The sequence below is a fragment of the Crocodylus siamensis genome, chromosome 5, assembly GCF_052110815.1.
Source record: "Crocodylus siamensis isolate JL-2025a chromosome 5, ASM5211081v1, whole genome shotgun sequence".
NCBI lineage: Eukaryota > Metazoa > Chordata > Crocodylia > Crocodylidae > Crocodylus > Crocodylus siamensis.
The window spans coordinates 129,525,265-129,543,041 of NC_143399.1; the positions used below are offsets into that span (position 1 = coordinate 129,525,265).

At 45.6% G+C, this 17,777-nt stretch overlaps 1 protein-coding gene across 1 annotated transcript; it reads right to left on the reverse strand.

Annotated features, from left to right (window-relative positions):
- Positions 1-747: 747 nt before the first annotated feature.
- CCR4 (C-C motif chemokine receptor 4) lies at positions 748-4,239 on the reverse strand. The gene is made up of 2 exons (XM_090048843.1): positions 3,958-4,239; positions 748-2,503 (listed from the first exon to the last, which is right to left on the reverse strand). The coding sequence occupies exon 2, from the start codon at positions 2,491-2,493 to the stop codon at positions 1,411-1,413; it is 1,083 nt and encodes a 360-aa protein (XP_089904969.1). The 5' UTR covers positions 2,494-2,503; positions 3,958-4,239; the 3' UTR covers positions 748-1,410.
- Positions 4,240-17,777: the final 13,538 nt, after the last annotated feature.

The window sequence follows — 17,777 nt, forward strand, 5'->3', positions numbered from 1 at the left end:
CAAATGGGCCAAGTATAATGTGGTATTGTTTTTCAGAATGAAACTTTTATTCTTGCAAATTCTCCTTCATCAACCCAAAAGAAAAATGCAGTCACATAAGCTGCTTCTTCAGAAAAAACTGTTGAATTATCCCCAAGTTGGTTTTTTTCATCAGTAAGACTAGTGTCTTTTTCAGATGATTTTAAAGTCAACTGAATGGAGAACTATATGCTATATAAAGTAACACTGGTATTCTTTGGAACTGTGGTGTAAAATTTATAGTCCAAGAATGACTCATTCAAGCTTCTGCCCTATTCTTTCATGGTTCTGTAGGCAAAAGACATATTGCAGATTGCTGCATAATTACAATAATGTCTTTATGTACATGTACAGAGGGGGGCTAAAGATAGTTGTGGCTAATCTAAATGTTGCCACCTTTCATTGTCTTTCTTTATTCGTGTAACTGATACATATAAACTGATTTTTATAACAGATATTTTATAACAGGATATCTTACTATTTGAACTTTTGCCCTATTACAAAAGCTCAAAAGCTTTAGTTCTAGGGGTTTTTTGTTTTGTTTTAAAATATATTTAAACAAAGGCACTTTCACTTGAAAAACATGACTGCAACCAAGCTGTTTCAAATGATTCATACAGGATCCACAGTAGGATTTTTTCAAATGATTTTTATTTAAAAATATTTTTACTAGCATCCATGATAGTAATAACATAAAACTGCTGCTGTACATAGCAAAATAGTGGATTCTTTTAAAAAGGCAATTCATGCATCTTTGTATATACATATATAGTAAAACATAATGTGTGATGTAGGTCTTGGTGAATGTTGCCCTCTTGAATATGCATCATGTCAGTTTTATTAGTGCCAAAGAATGTATTTATTGTCAATGAAATACTCAATGGCAAGGTATGCTTCTTAATTATGCCCTTAAGAATCTGGTCTAGTAAATACTGTGCAAGTAAAATGACTAGATTAGGCTTGGTACCTCAAACATGGTAACGGATGATCTTTATTCTCAGATATGCTCAGAAGATTTCTAAAATATTTGGTGATGGCTAAAGGATCCCCTCCTCTTCCAAGCAGAGCCTTGTCACGGTGCTGATGGGGGGTGGAGGTAGAGGGAAAGCATAATGTAGCACTGTAGAGACAGCTGTTGCTGCTAGTTGGCACTTATTTAGTATAGTATGAAATGAAGTTTACATTTCCAGAGTCTCCTGATAGGTTTTGCTTCATAAACATTCACCCTTTCTTTCATTACATTCATAAAATCTAGAAGCAGAAGTCAAAGCTGTAAGGCACTTGCTTATTTTTAAATGTGCATCTGCTCAGTTTAAGTGAGAGTCATCTTAATGGTCTAATGTTTATCAGTTTTTTGTTTTCTTGTACCTGTGGTAGTGGGTCTGACATATCTTACAGAGCATCTTGATCACCAGTAGATTGTGTGTGGAATGAACTGGAAGACTCGGTGTGGTAAGCAATATGAAATCCACAGCGTTTACAAAGCTTTCCAGGTAAGGACCAACTCTTAAAAAGCAGGTGAATGTACTTCTTGAATTTTTCACCCATAAAGAAATATATAACTGGATTGACACAGCAATGGAAAAAGCTTAAGCTTTCAGTTGCTTGCATTGCATAATCCACATTTGTGCTGATTTGACACCCTGTAATAACACCTATGTCTAACAGTGACTGTAAGAGAAGCACGATGTTGAAAGGGGTCCAAAAGATAAAAAACACAACCATAACAGTAAAGATCATCTTCACGGCCTTATTCTTTTTCTCATTTCTACAACGCTGTAAAGTCCCAATTATCATTGAGTAACAAAAACCCATAACTATTAAGGGGACCAAGAGCCCTAGTAGATTGATTTCCAAAGAGGAAAAAAGTTTCCAGGTTGCAGAGTTGGCAAGGTACTTTGGTTTGCAGGCAGTATAGTTATGTTCATTTACAGAGTCATTAAATATCAGTTCTGGAATTGAGGCTAAAATGGCTACTACCCATACAATAACACTGGTAAGAAAGCCATAGGTAACAGTCCTTGCTCTCAAGGCAAAAATAGCATGAACTATGGCCAGGTATCTGTCTATGCTCATGAGCATAATAAAAAATACGCCACTGTAAAAGCCAACCAGATAGATCCAAGAAATAATTTTACACCAACTGCCCCCAAAAATCCATTGGTCCACTGCATAATAGGACCAGAAGGGAAGGGAGAACACAAAGAGCAAGTCTGAGATTGCAAGGTTGAGCAGGTAAACATCACTCATACTCTTCAGTCTCTTGTATTTGAACAGGACCACGATAACCAGAGAGTTCCCCACCAAGCCAGACAGGAACACCAAAGTATACAGAATGGGCAGGAACACTGAGCCAAACTGCCGAACACTTTCTTTACTGCAAGGCTTTGGAGCATCATTGTAATTGTCACTGTAATTGTAGTCATATCCAGGGGTGCTGAATGTGTTGAGTATGTCTTGAAATTCAGAACTCATTTTCTAGCTCCTGAGGATGAGAGGATACCCATGTTAATGAAACAAAGTCAACTTTGAAACAAGAATTATTTGAAAAGAGCTCAAAAAGCAGGGAATTATTCAAAGGTCTGATGTACCTCATCAGATGTTTGGAACAGCCTATGTTCCAGAACAATAATAAGGCTTTACCAACTATTTTGGCACAAAAATTTGAGTCTAAGAAATGTTCACTGAAATGTTAGTTGTCACTACGTGCACCTTACCATATCATATAAGATTAGGATGTATGATGAAACTATCATTCCCTCCTGAAATAAAGGCAGTGAGGAAGGCAGAGTTTTAATATGTAGTAAGGATGTAAGAAATGATTGTTCAGACCACAAGCAATTGCATCATAGAAGATGCAGTTCTACATCCAAATGAAAAATAACCAAACTCTTATTATTTCCGTCAGGTTGTTATTCAGCAAACTTCCATGGAATAAAAGCTGAGTAAAATGTAAACAAAGACCTCAGAAATGGAGTTGTTAATTTGAGTTCATTTGTGCCCTTACTAAATTACACCTGCAGGTCACAACATCTCACTTGCATCACATTTCTTCAGTAAGTAGTTTTTTATATGATGAAATGAATAGGGATTTCTTTCATATGCAAATATTTAAAATATATATCTATTTGTAAGATTCCACAGCACAGTTAATGGACATAGTCTAAAAATGCTGTATATGAATGTACACAGTAACATTTTACTTTAGAGCAGATATTATTTTTCAAAGCTTTTTGCAACATAAATGGGGTCTTTCTACATTTCCCCATTTATTTTAAAAGGAGAAGCAGAACAGTGATGTACACAGTGTAGCATTACGCTTTACAGCACGTAGGATTTTTCAAAGCCTTTTGCAAACATGAATTATGTTAAATTTTCCCCCACTCATCTAAAAAGAAAAACAAAAGAAGGATGAGGTTAAATCTGGTATGTAAATGAGGTTTATAAGGTTGCACAGTAAACTAATGATGAACTAAATATTTAATGCCTGATGCATGGTGCATGCTCCAGGTGCACAACAGCTTTCCAACCTGGAGTTCAGTTGTAATTCAGTTAGGCTCAAGTAGAAATCTGTTAAGTTCAAGTAGAAATAATGTAAAGCTTCAAGGAAGAAAACTTTTAAGCTGGTAGTTTAGGAATTTCTTGCAGAGCTACAGTAAATAAACACTAAACAAAACTTAGCTGGGAGCACATTGCTTGGATTCATATACATTTTAGTTACATTTAGAATAGTCTAATTTTTATTTAATTTTTTATAAAGAGAATAAGCACAAGAATTTTATTACACAGATGTTTGAAAATTCTTCAGTTTCAAAGGGATACAACCACAGAAAGCAAATGCATTAATGTACCTGTGTAATTGCATAATGCACTTATAAATAAATAGCATTCTAAATATACAAAATCACTTATCCTCCAATTGCATTTTGCAAATTTTACCTTTTTTCCCCCTCCCCAATTGATTTGGAGAAGCGTCTTTGCCTGAAGGTGCAGGCGTCTCCTGCCTTCTCACTGAGTGACTTGATCTGTGAAGAACTGCATTTACAATGATATAATCTGTGAGGAAGTACAAGGTTTTCACTATCTAGTGATATGTTTTTCTGACAGTTCGCAGGGCTATCATTTCTGAATGGTAGGGGAGAGCAATATGGGAAGTGATCTTTTTTTTTTTTATAGATCATTCTTTTCTCTTCTAGTGTGGAATGTTTTGTGGCTTGAATAACGTGGCATTGCGTGTACCATCCCCTTCCCTTTTTCATGATGGTGTAGACTGCTTTTGCATACAATCACATATGGTTACATTAGTGATTAAGAATATAACTTCCGTGGAAAAATTATATAAAAGTAATGTTCATTTATAGGCTGTAGTGTGATATACCTGATTGTCTGGAAGTTGTTAATCATGGTTCCACCTGAGTATTTCTGCTCTGCTTCTTTTCTTATGCTGGAAATGAGAAAACAAATGCCATGTGACCAGCCACCTCTGAATGTAATCAAATGCTGTGTCAACTGCACTTTGATCTCTGTTGTTAAATAAGCTGTGTCCCAAATAGATTGATGGCAGTGAGAGAGATGGGCAGAAAAAGGTAGCTAGACATATTAGTCTGAAGTCAGGCAGAGGGCAGGGTAGATTCGCATCTTACAGTCTAAGTCAGAGATATGAATAACATAAGCTTGCATGAGCCCAAGCTCATGAAAATTTAAGGTACATATATCTCTGATTTACTGGGTAGTTAGTCTACAACAGAGGTGGGCAATTATTTGGGCCTGCGGGGCACACAGGCAGTTCTGGGGAGCTGCCATAGGCTGGTGAGCATCACTCCCCACCCCCGCAACATACTGGAGCCTGTGTGCCCTGCGGCTCCTCCCTGCCACTGCCAACAGCTCACAGCTCCAGCCCTGACCCCAGCCCATCCGATGCCGGCTCTGGACTGGCCCTTCCTGGAACGGACTGGCCAGAACTCATGTGCACAGCCTGGCCTGCCCTGTGCTTGCTTTGGACTACCCACAGTGGCAGCGCCTGGGCAGAAGCTGCTGCTTGGCATGGGGGAAGAAGCTGCTTGGACCCTCTTGCTACAGCTACTTGGAGCCTGCGCCCAAGGTGCATTTCTGCGGCTGTCACTGCTGCCTCTGGGCTGCGCAGCGGGCAGCAGTGGCAGTGTAGAGCAGCTGCCAGGCAGCCTGGGCACAGGCTCTGGGTGGCTGCAGCAAGAATGGCCCAGCAGCAACAAAGGGGGAGGGGGCGCTTTCCCTCCATGCTGAACAACAGCTTCTACCTGGCCACCGCCACTGCTGCTGCTGCTCATTGTGGGCGGATGAGTCTGAAGCAGGTGCCGGCTGGGCCAGGTCAGGGCTGTTTTTGCGGGTTCTGGCTGGTCTGGAGTTGGTCGGCTGTGCTGCGTGTTGGCTGGGCCAGGGGCTGTGCACACGGGTCCCCACCAGTCTACAGGGCTGCGGCCAGTGATGGCAGCAGCTGAAAGGAGCCACTGCTGTCTGGGCTCCCTAGAAATGCAGTCCAGCTGTGGAGCTGCCCCAGCTGTGCTGTATGCCCGGGAGGGCGGTGTGGCATGGTGAGACCAAAGGACTTGCCATAGGCTGCATAAAGTCGCTCCGCAGTCCAGATCTGGCCTGCAGGCCGTATTTTGCCGTCTCCTAGTCTATAAAGTGCAAGTGTACCCTGCCTTCAATGTGAGAACGCCATTTCAGCGAATGAAGGGGATCTGTGAAGAGCAGGTCATCAGCACTTCCTATACCTGAATACAGGTTCACTGTTTTTCACCAGTTTTTTTCACCAAAAATGTTTGTTCTGAATCCCAGGTAGATCATACATGGTTACTAAAGGTACCTCTTCTCTGCAGAGTTAACTTGAGCTGAAAAACTTGTTTTTCTTAATATTTTTAAATGTATATTGGGCTCTTTTGGTCATTATTTTTCTAATCCTAGATTTGTGTACAAGTGGATGGGCAAGGTGTTACAAGTGTCGTTGCTAAGAATTTTCAGTTTCTTTCAAAGTTTCAAATGGACATGATAGTATTTTGCCCCATAAATCTGCTGTGAATCTGAGGTCTGATCTCTTGTGGGTCCATGTGCTGCATGAACTGCTGGCTTATGTGTACTGTGCCTTACATATTATATGAAGCACATGAACATGATGAGCCACCAGGAATGGGGTGGTTCTTCAGACAGTGCTGCTGGAAAAACTGAAATGTAAGCACCACCCCTTTCTAGGCAGGGAAGAGGTGGGCAGACCTGGAGCAAATTTGGTTTTGTGGTTTAACTGTTTTCATTTTACCCCTTTGTATTTTTATATTTGAGTTGAATTTGCCTACAGATGACTGGAAAATATCAAAGACATCTTAACTAGAAACGCATTGAAGAGTGCAAGATTTTTACTTTTTCCCTGACAAAAAACTTGCCTGTCCTTTCTGGGCACTTGGAGAAAACGTGGGAAAGCATTAGCTCAAGTTACAACTCAAGTTAGCTCCTGTTATAATTTTAATATTGTCCTCAATGGCCGTGTCTACATCAGACACTTACTACCCAATAGCTCATTCTTACCATGCAGTAGTTTGTTACTACTGTGCAGTAGCATCGCCAGGCGTGAACTGTGATGTGATGCTACTGTGCAGTAGTAATGAGAAGCCACACAGTAAGTGTAACTAGGCAACCATGCCAGGATGCTACTGGTCAGTAACACCGGTTACTGTCATTTAATACTTGGTTATGCAAGTACTCAATGACTGTGCAATAACAACTACACAGTCAGCATCTTGTGAAGATGTGGCCAATATGTGCTAAAATCCTAGTGTACCTATGCAATTTTAACATAAGCTAAGCTGGCAGGTCAAGATAAAGGTAATGTGGCAACTTATGATTACCTTCACCTGTAACCTCATTCTAAAACTTTAAATTACCCTATCTACAGTAGCATTTTACCCTCTGTTAAGTTTATCTTTGCTAGGGTTTTACCTCATGTTATCATGTGCTAGCTAATATGATTTAAAAAGATGCCTTTGCTCCAATGCAGGATTTTGTTTAAAGAAAGACCAGATTAAATTGATGTTTCATTTTTCATTTAGTCATTTATTTCTAACTGTTGCTTTCAAGTCTTGTCAAGATCTTCCAACCCCATGGGTGTCACAGAGCAATCCTGAGATGAGAAGATGAAATTACTGGCCACCTTTTCCATCCCGCTTGAGACTAAATTGGAAGGTTCCCAGGTGACATAACCTCAGTACGAAGTTTTGTCCCAGGAGCATCACTGGGGGATGGGGGAGAAGGGGGGGCCACACAACAGAGTTGATAGCTGCTCTGACTTCAAGGAAGCAGTATGATAGTGACCTGTGACTGGTAAAGGAAGAGTATCAATAGTGTGAAAAGGCAAACCACTCACCTGGTGAGGAAAGGAGGAACCAGGGACTGGTGGTGGGAGTTGCATATAGGACGACCATTGGTCCTGATTTATACCAGACCATCCTGTTTTTAAACCCTTTGTCCCCTGTCCATTCCTGAATGAAGCCTGTACTGCAAAAAGCCCTGTTTTTCAGTTCATTGGTAGAAATGCATATCAAGCACTTGTCCTTGCGATTCTATTGCTTGTGCCTAGAGGTAGGGTGCTGCATAGGCAGAAGGAACAGGTTTGGAGCCAGCCAGGGAGGGAGGGAGATGGATGATCCCAGAGACTGTTTGCTCTGCACAGCCTGAGGAGCCCTAGCTGCAGTGCATGTGCAGGAACAGCAAGAGCCAAAGCACTGTTGCAATTCTGAGCTCCCTGACCCTGGGCTGGGTATGCGTGGGTAAGTCTGAGCCTAGGGGACTGCTCAGCTGCGAGGGCCTGGCAGTTAGTCTACACCCTCCCTACCCCCATGCTGCCTTGGCAGAAGGTAATGGCTTTCAGAGCAGGCAGGTGGAGCCCTCCATTTGTATTGGCCAGAATGTGGGTGGGACTGGGAGGAGGCTCTTGTCACTGTCTTCACACCCAGGGAACAGGCCAGTAAGTCTCTGGGGTGTCCTGCTGCATCGGGAGGGAGAGGTTTGGGCAGAGGGGCCTCAGGGCTTCTGGGCAGCTGGGCCAGCTCATTAAGCCATTATTTCTCCTCCGGGACAGGCAAACTTGTCTGTCCTGTGGGGAAGGAGGGGAAGCCCCCACTTAGCCCAGCTCTGACCAGGGCAGATACCCAGATGCCCAGTGTCTGTGCTGAAAGCTGATGGGGAAAGGGTAAGGTCTCCATGTAGTGTGTGCCCCTGTTTCCCAAGCATAGAGCTGGGCTGGAGTGAGGCCATATCTTAGTGGGAAGAGAGGGTGGTCAAGCCTCACACCTGCTAATGCTACATTTTCTTAAGGCTGGAGTGTCTGAAAAGAATGGCTGAGCTGTGGGATATGTGAAACCATGATGCAGGGGGAGTGAGGTGAGGCTCCCTGCTGGCTGAACTGCGGAGGCTCACAGATTTGATGCTGTCCTAGCACTTGCTTTCCCTTGCTCCCCAGTGTGCCACACATTCATCAGTGTGGGGTTCATGGACTGAACAGCAGCCTTTTTGTGGTGGCCCCACCTCTTGTTGCTCATTCACTGAGGAGGTGGCAACCCTGCCTCTCACCAGTGATTGACTGAGGGGGCTTGTGGTCCTGCCGTACACCAAGGGGATGTCCTGTATTCTGGGGATGCATTAGTGGCCATTCTGACTTCATCTCAGCAGATACTGGGGAAGGAAAGAGCCACAGATTTATAGACTGTTAAAGCAGAAGATGTCATTACATCAACTAGTCTGAACTTTTATATAACGGCTGGCAGAATTTCATTCTGTTATTGAGCAAAGAATTTCTATTTGGCTAATGCATATCTTGCAGATGTCTACTCTTGCCTTGAAGATATCAAGATATAGACACTACTACCTAACCCTGTATGAAGCGGCTAGTATTTGCTTTGGATTCAGATTCGGCTGATTTGGGGGACAGTGATTCAATCCGGTGATTCGAATCACTGTCCTGAATCAATTTAGCTGCTGCTGAATCTCCAAATCTCTGAATCACCCGGACCCATCCTGCCCGCTCTCCCAGTCCTGGTAATGGCTGGCTTGCCCAGCCCAGCTCCCGGCACTTTGAAAAAAAAAAGCTCCGACTCACTGGGTGCTGCCAGGTGGGAGGTGATCCCCACTGCCCCCTGCTGTCCCCCACTGCCCCACACTGTGGGGGGGGCTCTGCATGAGCTCCCTGACCCCCTCCACTGTCCCAGCCCCTCCATGCCTGCCCCTCCTGCCCCAGCTCTGTCTCTTTAAGTAAGAACCCGCCAAAAAAAACATAGACACACCAGTTCTAGTCCAGAGGAGGCTGATCCCTGCTGCCCCTCACCACATGGGGGGCTTTCCATGAGCCCCCCAAAGCCCCAAGGCTGCTGCAGGAACTGGTGAGTTCAAGGCTTTTTCTGTTTTTTTTTTTTCTTAAAGGGCTGGAGCTGGGGCAGGTGGGGCAGCCATGGAGGGCTGGAAGAGCAGGTGGGGGTCAGGAGTCTCATGGCAGAGCCCCTCACACAGCATGGGGCAGTGGGGGGCAGTGGGGATTGCCCCCCTGCCTGGCAGCACCTGGTGAGTTGGGTTTTTTTTTAAAGTACTGGGAGCTGGGGTGGGTGGGGCAGCCATGGGGGGCTGGGAAAGTGGGCAGGGGTTGGTGGAGACTGGGGGAGCAGGCAGGGAATGGGGCCTGGCAGGGGTCTCCCAATGGTTCCATCCCCACTTCTCCAGGCCCCCTCCCCTGCCCCCTACTTACCAGCTCCAAGTCTGGGTCCAGCTCCCTGCTGCAGTGGGCAAGGACTGCCCAAATCATCAAAGCTTTCTAAATCTTTTCCTAATCAATTTGGAGAGCTTTGAATTGATTCAGACCTTTTTATTGGTCCCCTGATTTGATTTGGATTTGGAGATTCAGCTACCAAATTGGGCCTAACCTCCTTCAAATCAAATCAGCACCAAAGCTTCACACAGCCCTACTACTTCCCCTCTTGGTAATTTGTGCCCATGGTTAGTTCCCCTCACTGTTAGGACCTATCAGGGTTGCAAGTTGCCTCTCTCCTTTTGGAAAGTCAAACTGATTAACTCTTTAAAAATCTCACACAGGAAGGTAATATTTTTAGTTTCTGTCCTAGGGGCACAACCACAGGGGACCTGGAGACTCTCCCCTTGGGGGACCCTGGGACGGGGGCTACATACCCCATGGGGAAAAACCCCGAGAAAATAAACTACTTACTGGCCACAGGACACCAGACACCAAAAGAACAAAGAGTGAATCCCATGTGGTTCATGAGCTGTGCCTATATACAGCTGGAGCTGGCAGGTGACATCAGGAGCAATCACCAGTTGGCAAAGGTAAAAGGGAGCACTGGTACAGAAATGGGGAGAGCAGGAGAGGCTGAAGGGGCTCTTCACACTGGTGACAGACAGTGCCAGCACGAAGGAAAGAATCTGGACCAGAAAGCAGCTGCGGAGGCTCTCTGCATTGGCAGCAAACAGCCCTGGTACAAGGGGGCAGATTACACTTGGGGAGAGGTACTCTGAGTGACAGAGAATAGACCCTGTGCTGGTCACGAGCAGCACCAGCATCCAGGAGATGACCTTGCTCCCAAAGAAGCCATAGCAAACCTGCAGGTGGTGGAGGCTTCCTACTCCGGGTTCTTACAGGTACCAAGCTGTGGAGGAAGCCTGACCTGGCGAAAGGCAAAAAATACCCCAACAAGAGCACAGAGCAGAGCAATGCTGGGGATGCCACCTGGCTCAGGCTCTAGGGCTGAAGGAGGGAAGCAGTAGTGGATCCTGATCTCGTTCCATTCTGTCCACCCTCTTATCCTTTTCTTTAAAAATCCTTTTTTCTCCTTAGTTGCTACTGTGCTGTATTTGGTCTTCTGTGTTGTGGTTGTGGTCTGTTGTTTTTTTTGTCTTTGGGTGCCTCAGTGGTTAGGTCTGCCTTGAGGGAGAGCTGACAGACACCATACCACCAGGATGATCATGAGGCTCAGCAAGTAGCCATTGACAATGGGGAAGATGGACAAGATGAGCTTATCCAGTAGGCCCATAGACTATCAAAGAAATGAAGTTAATAACCAGTCCCAAAGAGGGCATGAAGATCAAAGGTCATCTAAACTGGAGGGATGGCCGCATTAACATCAAGTGGCCTGCTGGAGGTTGGCGTGAGGAAGGGGTGTAGGGGAGGTGGAGCCCCACCAATATCCGCTGGGAGGAGTGACCGACCCCGAGAGACCTACAGAGGAAGACCCCTCAACAGGAAATACATTCAAAGTCATGGCAGGAGAGTTTAGGGGCTTTCTCCAGGGTGACTGAGGTCCCTCAGTGGCTACATGACCCCTCACCGCGCCCACCACCAGGCACACGCACTAGGGCAGCGTGTGAATGAGTATTTGAAGCAAGGCAGGCACAGCCCCAATGTCATTTTATAGCTCTTCTCTGCATCCTCTGCAATTTTTCAACATTTTTTTAAAGGTATGGGCACCAGAAGAGTACACAGGGTTAGGGTAAGAATCTCACTAAGACCACACACAGGATAAAACTTGTTTTTGAGATTGGAGAGTGTCATTTCCTGTGACAGTCCTTGGCGAAAGGTTTTTTGTTTTGTTTTTTAATCCAGCCTATGCCTTCTGGTGCCTCGCGAGCTGACAGCTTGGCCAGGTGTGTCGATTCTTAAAGATACCAGGAGTTCTTTTCCTGTCATGTCTTTGATGTGAAATAGATTAAGGGAGGAAGATCTTATCTCTGCTTTCTCTGCCATCTTAATGACCACACACAGTATTATCAGACCTGGGGCTCCACCTCCCCTAACCCCTGCCTAGTGCCAACTTGATGATGCATGGTCACTTCTGGTAAGTTTGGTCCCAGCCAGTTCTGTTCAATTATCCTCATAGTATCAACAATCGGGGCTGAAATTATCTGAACTCTACTTACAATGTCTATATACAGCCCTTCTGCTCCTTATAGTCCTTAATTCCACACAAAAATCACTTGTAAGTGTACCTCGGGGTTTGGGCTCACTGGTAAGTGTGCTACCCAGCCTGCTTGTAAGCACCTACAAGATTCTCCCACGCTGGCACCGAATGTTCTCCAAGCCATGCTGCCCACACAGCCAGCTGTTGGCATCATTGTTCTGGTGTTTTGGATAAGCCTGTTTCCTTGGCAACTTCTGACTCCCTGCCACAGAGAGTTATCTACTTTTTAACCCATTTAACATGCTTTATTGTACAATACTATTTTTTTGATCAGAATGTTGTGTGATACAAAGTCTATATACATTTGCTTTATTGCTTCTTAAATTTAGGAGTATGTGTATATCAGTTTTTGGGATCTACATTAAGGGTTGCTTTCAGCCAGTCCAGGGCACACAAGCTGCCTCTTCCCATCTATATTTTACTTCTGGTCTACACCAAAGGCCATCCACCTTCTGCTATCTGTGCCATGGGTGAAGCCCTTATAGTTGGCTTTATTTACAGACAGTAGAGACAGAGCATGATGGGTCATGCTTCAGGAACAGGAAATCGTGGGACTGTTGTGGGAGGACTTCCCGTTCTTGCAGCCCCAGCACCTGAACAAATCTAAACATGATGGAGAACATCCAAATAGACTCCAAGAACCAATGCATGCTACATACATTGCATGCTCCATCTGGCCTTAGACATGCATCATGTGCAGTGCCCACAGTCCTACAACTCCCGCTTCCCGACATATCAGAACTAGCCAGGCGGCACTCAGACTGGGGTAGATGCCATGTGAAATATGGGTCATGGACTGGCTAGAGTGGGTGCTGTGCTTCATGTTTATCTCAGACTGCACATGCATGGGTGCTCCACAATGTGTGGTCCCACACTGGCCTGAGCAAACACTGCATGCATTAGATCTGCCATGCAGGGGACCAGGGGGCACAGGTCTGTTGGCTCAATCCGATCTATGGAGATGGTCCTGCACCACTCATTCAGCCTGTGGACCCAGATGAGTTTGACATCCCTAATTTAGGGAGTTAAAATAAGTCAAGTGGAGCAATTTAGGTAGCACATGGAAGTGGAGAATGTAGTCACCATCTACCATGGGGGAGAACAAGGTACTTGTGAAGCACTATGATTGTTCAGGTCCTGCTGGAGTTTAGACACTTGTACACATGACAAAAATTGCCTATTTTGTGGTTTAATTGTGCTACCTTATATATGGGTGGGACTTTTTATGATTTAAATGAGTTTGTTACATTGCAAACTAAATGACGTACGTGTGGTTTCGTTTGCAACATAGCTGTTTGTAACATTGCAGCCTTTTGACAGCTTGCCCCCCACTCTGCCATGGAAGAGGCAGGCTGAAGGCAAAAGCAGCAAGGGGCCTGATCCATTTTGTCCCCCGCAGAGCCTGCCTAAGTCTCCTCTAGCTGGAGGGTTGGGCGAGAGGGGTGAGTTTTCTCATGTTAATTCAGTGTCTTTCTATTTACTGCTTTTGCAAAGCTGCTATATTAGGAACTTCTCATAAGAAGAACTGAAACTTTGTGTCCTGGACAAGATAGAAACATTAATTATTTCTGCTAAATTTAACTTAAACACTCACTGATGCAAAAACACAGATGGAATTATTTTAAAACATGAATAGACCATATAAAAAAATTGTATTTATATGTGCTTGCTCAGTGAGGTAACAACTGCAAATGCATATTCAAAAAAGTTCCCTAGCCCAGCTATCTATACAATGAATATCCACAATGTCTCTGTATATGCTTTGTTCTTATGGTTACAGTGGCAACCTGAGCCACATTTTCTTTTTTTAAAGTAACTAGTGTAAATATTTGGACAGGATCAAACCTCATGGAGTGGGGAGCCTACTGGTTATACCACTTGTTGAAACACTTCCTCTGTGTGTGTGTGTGTGTGTGTGTGTGAGAGAGACACACACACACACACACACACACACACACAGAGTCATGTAAACTTTTTAATTATTGTATCATTGCATGATACAATTCATTTTAGTTTATGCCCCATGACTGGCAAATGAATAGATAGTAGTTTCAACAGTTGTCTCACTTCTAGATAAAAAGTAGCGTAATGCATGGTATTACTTAAATATGCATTCTGGTTCACACATGTATGAACTTTGACTTTTAATGAATTTTATTTCTGTTTTCTTGGTGATTGTTAGTAGAAATTTTGTTTGTCTCTCTAAGAAACACTGGGGGACTTTCTTGTAGTGAATTTAAGTCCCATATTTGAATTCATTTTTCTATTAACTTGGACTTTCACTAGTGAGTTCTCTAAATTTAATTCTTCATATTTTTGAGGTTTATTTTTTAAGAAAAAACTTTATCTGTATAACAGTTATTCAGTACCTGACAACTCAAATCTTGTTTTTGCATAATAAGAAATTACTTCTAGTACTCTAAATTGTGTAAAAATAATTAGGACAGTCTGTGTTTTGTGGTGCCACCTATTGGAAAACAAGGAAGACAGCAGATCTAGAAGTAAATGGCATGAACCATTAAGTAGAGAATAGTAGGCAACTGTCGATCCTTCTGGAACGTGGTGTATACGTGAAGGGTCACCAGGACTTTCAGTGCATACAGCTAGGCAGGAGTAATGGAGGCTGCCTAGACCTTCCATCTCCTCTTTAGACCAGTGCTTCCCAATCTGTGATATGCATACTACCAGTGGTATGCAGACAACCCGTCAGTGGTATGCGTTAACAGATTTATTATAATTACTTTATATGACAAAGATTTGCTGGTGGTACTTAAGGTTGTACCATTTTAAATGGGTGGTGCACCATCATCAGAATTTGGGAACTGCTGCTTTAGACCATTGAGACAGAGTCCAAAGGCCAGACTGAGTCTGGATGTTTGGTGCCTCAATGGCTGCAGTTATATGTGTATCCAGGAATCAAACTCAAGTCTCCCATGTGCAGAGAAGAATTCTACCACTGAACTACAACAGCAGGTGACATAACAAATCAAAAGTAAGGTCAATTTACACCTTGTAGGCCACATTCACACCAACCTGGACGTTTGACTGCCTTGTGCTGTGGCTAGTTGTCCCTGGGGAACACCTGTGCCATGAGCCCTCTGGCACCTGGCAAGTTACTCCTGGTGGGGTAGGGAAGGCTGGACCAGCACTGAGCTGGCCCCAGCAGCCTCACCTGGGGCTCTGCAAGGTTCCTGAGGCTACAGCAGTGGTGATCCTGCTTGCAGTTTTGAGTGGTGTGCGCTACCCCTGCGTGTGCTTTATTTAAAAAAAATTTTTTTTTGGCACAGGCTTTGTTTGACCCTTGGATATCCAGTAGTCATATGCTGCTCCCTTGCAGTGCAGAGGACAACTGAATGTGCAGTATGTGGTGCTGCAGATGTGTGTTTGGCACCACATACTACATGGCTGTGCTCGTCTGGATGTGGCCGTAGACTAACAGAAGTGCGTGTGTGCACATACTGTATTTATGTCAATCCAAGCTGACTTTGAATTTGAGAAGACCCCTCAATAATTAGATGTTTTACATGAAAATTTTTTATAAATTTGTAATAATTTTCCATGTATACAATCTAATTATTGGAGGGGTATCTTAAGTTCACATGCCCTTCCCCTCCAACTGCTACAGTGGGACAGGCAATGCAGGAGTAAGTGGTGGGGGAAGTGGCAGTGGTGGAAGCACCTGCCTCAACTCCTTATCCCTTGCTGCCTGATACCTGCCCCAGCTACCCCCCATTCCTGTATGCCCCAGAACCTGCCCTCCTCACAGTGCTTGCACCCCCTGATGCCTGTCTCCCTGGTGTTTGCCTTTCCCATTGTATCTGCATCCCTTGCTCCCTGCCCTCCACTTTGGCCCAGGATGCCAAAGCTGCTGCCTCTGCTGCTGCTGTGTGGCCAGGCAGTGGCTGAAGTTACTAGATGCTCTGGGCCCCAGGTTGGAATGGGTCTGGAGCCACAACTGATGGTAAGTGGCAGGAGGAGCGGGGAGAGGAGGCAGGAGCAGTGGGGAGAGGAGGGATCTAGGCACACATGTGTCCCGCATGTGCGTGTGCCCCCTTACTGGACGCAGAGCAGAGGCGAACACAGCAGCAGCAGAGGCAAACACAGCAGCAGCGGGGGCAGCAGCAGCTGAACCCCCTAAGGTAAGTGGGGCAGAGGGACCGATGCAGCTGAGCTGGATCTGGAGGGGAAGCCCCCCAGGTCCCTCTTAACTGAGCCGGTAGGGAGCCGCGTGAACAGAGCGTGCAAACAGATGCGCTCTCGAAGAGTGAGCCAGTGTTTGCATCAGCATTCATGCTGGCGGGCGAGCAGAAAGGGCCAGGAGGGAGACTCCTGCTAGCGCGGGGTGAAGGCACTGCACTCAGCCAGAAACAAGCAGCAACTCCTAAGATGGTGTCAACATGGAGTGCTGCCAGGGCCCCTGCCCGGGGGGCACAGCCTTCCCGAGGCTTGTCTGAGGCCTCCACCCAGACAGAGCCCATGGAGGGGCTGGCGTCCCAACACTCCCTGGCCTGTGGGAGTTGGCAGGCAGGGATTGGGGACCCCCACACCTGTCCTGCAGGTGCCAGCCGTAGGACCCTGGAGGCACAGGTGAGGGCGCTCCAGGAAGAGGTTAGCAGGCTGAGGGGAATCAGGGAGGCAGAGGAAGAAATTGACAGCTATTTTCTTTCCCTGCAGGGCTATGCACCCAAGGAAGAAGCATCTTAGGAAGTGTCCTCCACTGCAGAGTGGCAGATGGTCACCTCCAGAACCAGGGCTGCTCATAACACAGCAGTACCAGTTCCTCCAGTTTGGCTGGAGAACAGGTATGAGGCCCTGGCAACTCTGGAGGAGAAGGAAGGAGAGGAGGAAACCAGGGAGGAGGCAACTCCATGCTGGGATGGGATGGGCTCCACCTTTCCCCTAAAGGTAAGCGTGTGTTCTCTTCTAGGTTGGCGGACCTCCTTTGGCGGGCTTTAAAGTAGGCTCATCGGGGGAAGTGGAAGATGAGGATGGAGGAAACATCAGACTGCCAGACCAAACAGCACCCACAACTACAGCCAAGCCCAGACCAACGAGTGAAGCGAATAAACAGGTAAGAGATAGGGGCCAGGGTAACGCTGGGACTAGGGGGTCAGTACACACATCCTCAGGAGGCCTCAAATGCCTCTACAAAAACACTCGTAGTATGGGTAACAAGCAGGAGGAACTCACCCTCTCGCTGGCTGACACCAGTGGGGATTACGGAAACGTGGTGGGACACAATGCATGATTGGGCGGTGAATGTCAAGGGCTATAGGCTGTACAGGAGGGACAGGATAGGAAAGAGAGGTGGGGGCGTGGCACTCTATATTAAGGAGGAATACACATCCTTGTCAATTACCGGAGGACTGGAAGAGGTCCCCATCTTCAAAAAAGGCAGGAAGGAAGACCCGGGAAACTATACGCCGGTTAGTCTCACCTCGATCCTAGGCAAGCTGTTCGAAAAAATTATGCTGGCACACATCCAGGAGGGGCCAGCAGGAGACTGCATGCTTAGGGGCAACCAACACGGGTTCATCAGTGGCAGGTCCTGTCAGACCAACCTGGTGGCCTTTTACGATCAGATCATTAGATGCAGGGGTAGCAGTGGTTATAGTCTTCCTGGACTTCTGGAAGGCTTTTGACACTGTCTCTCACCCTGTTCTCATTAAGAAACTGGGGGGCTGTGGTGTAGACACCCACACAGTCAAATGGGTCACCAACTGGCTGGAGGGCCGCACCCAGAGGGTGGTAATAGATGGGTCCTTCTCAACCTGG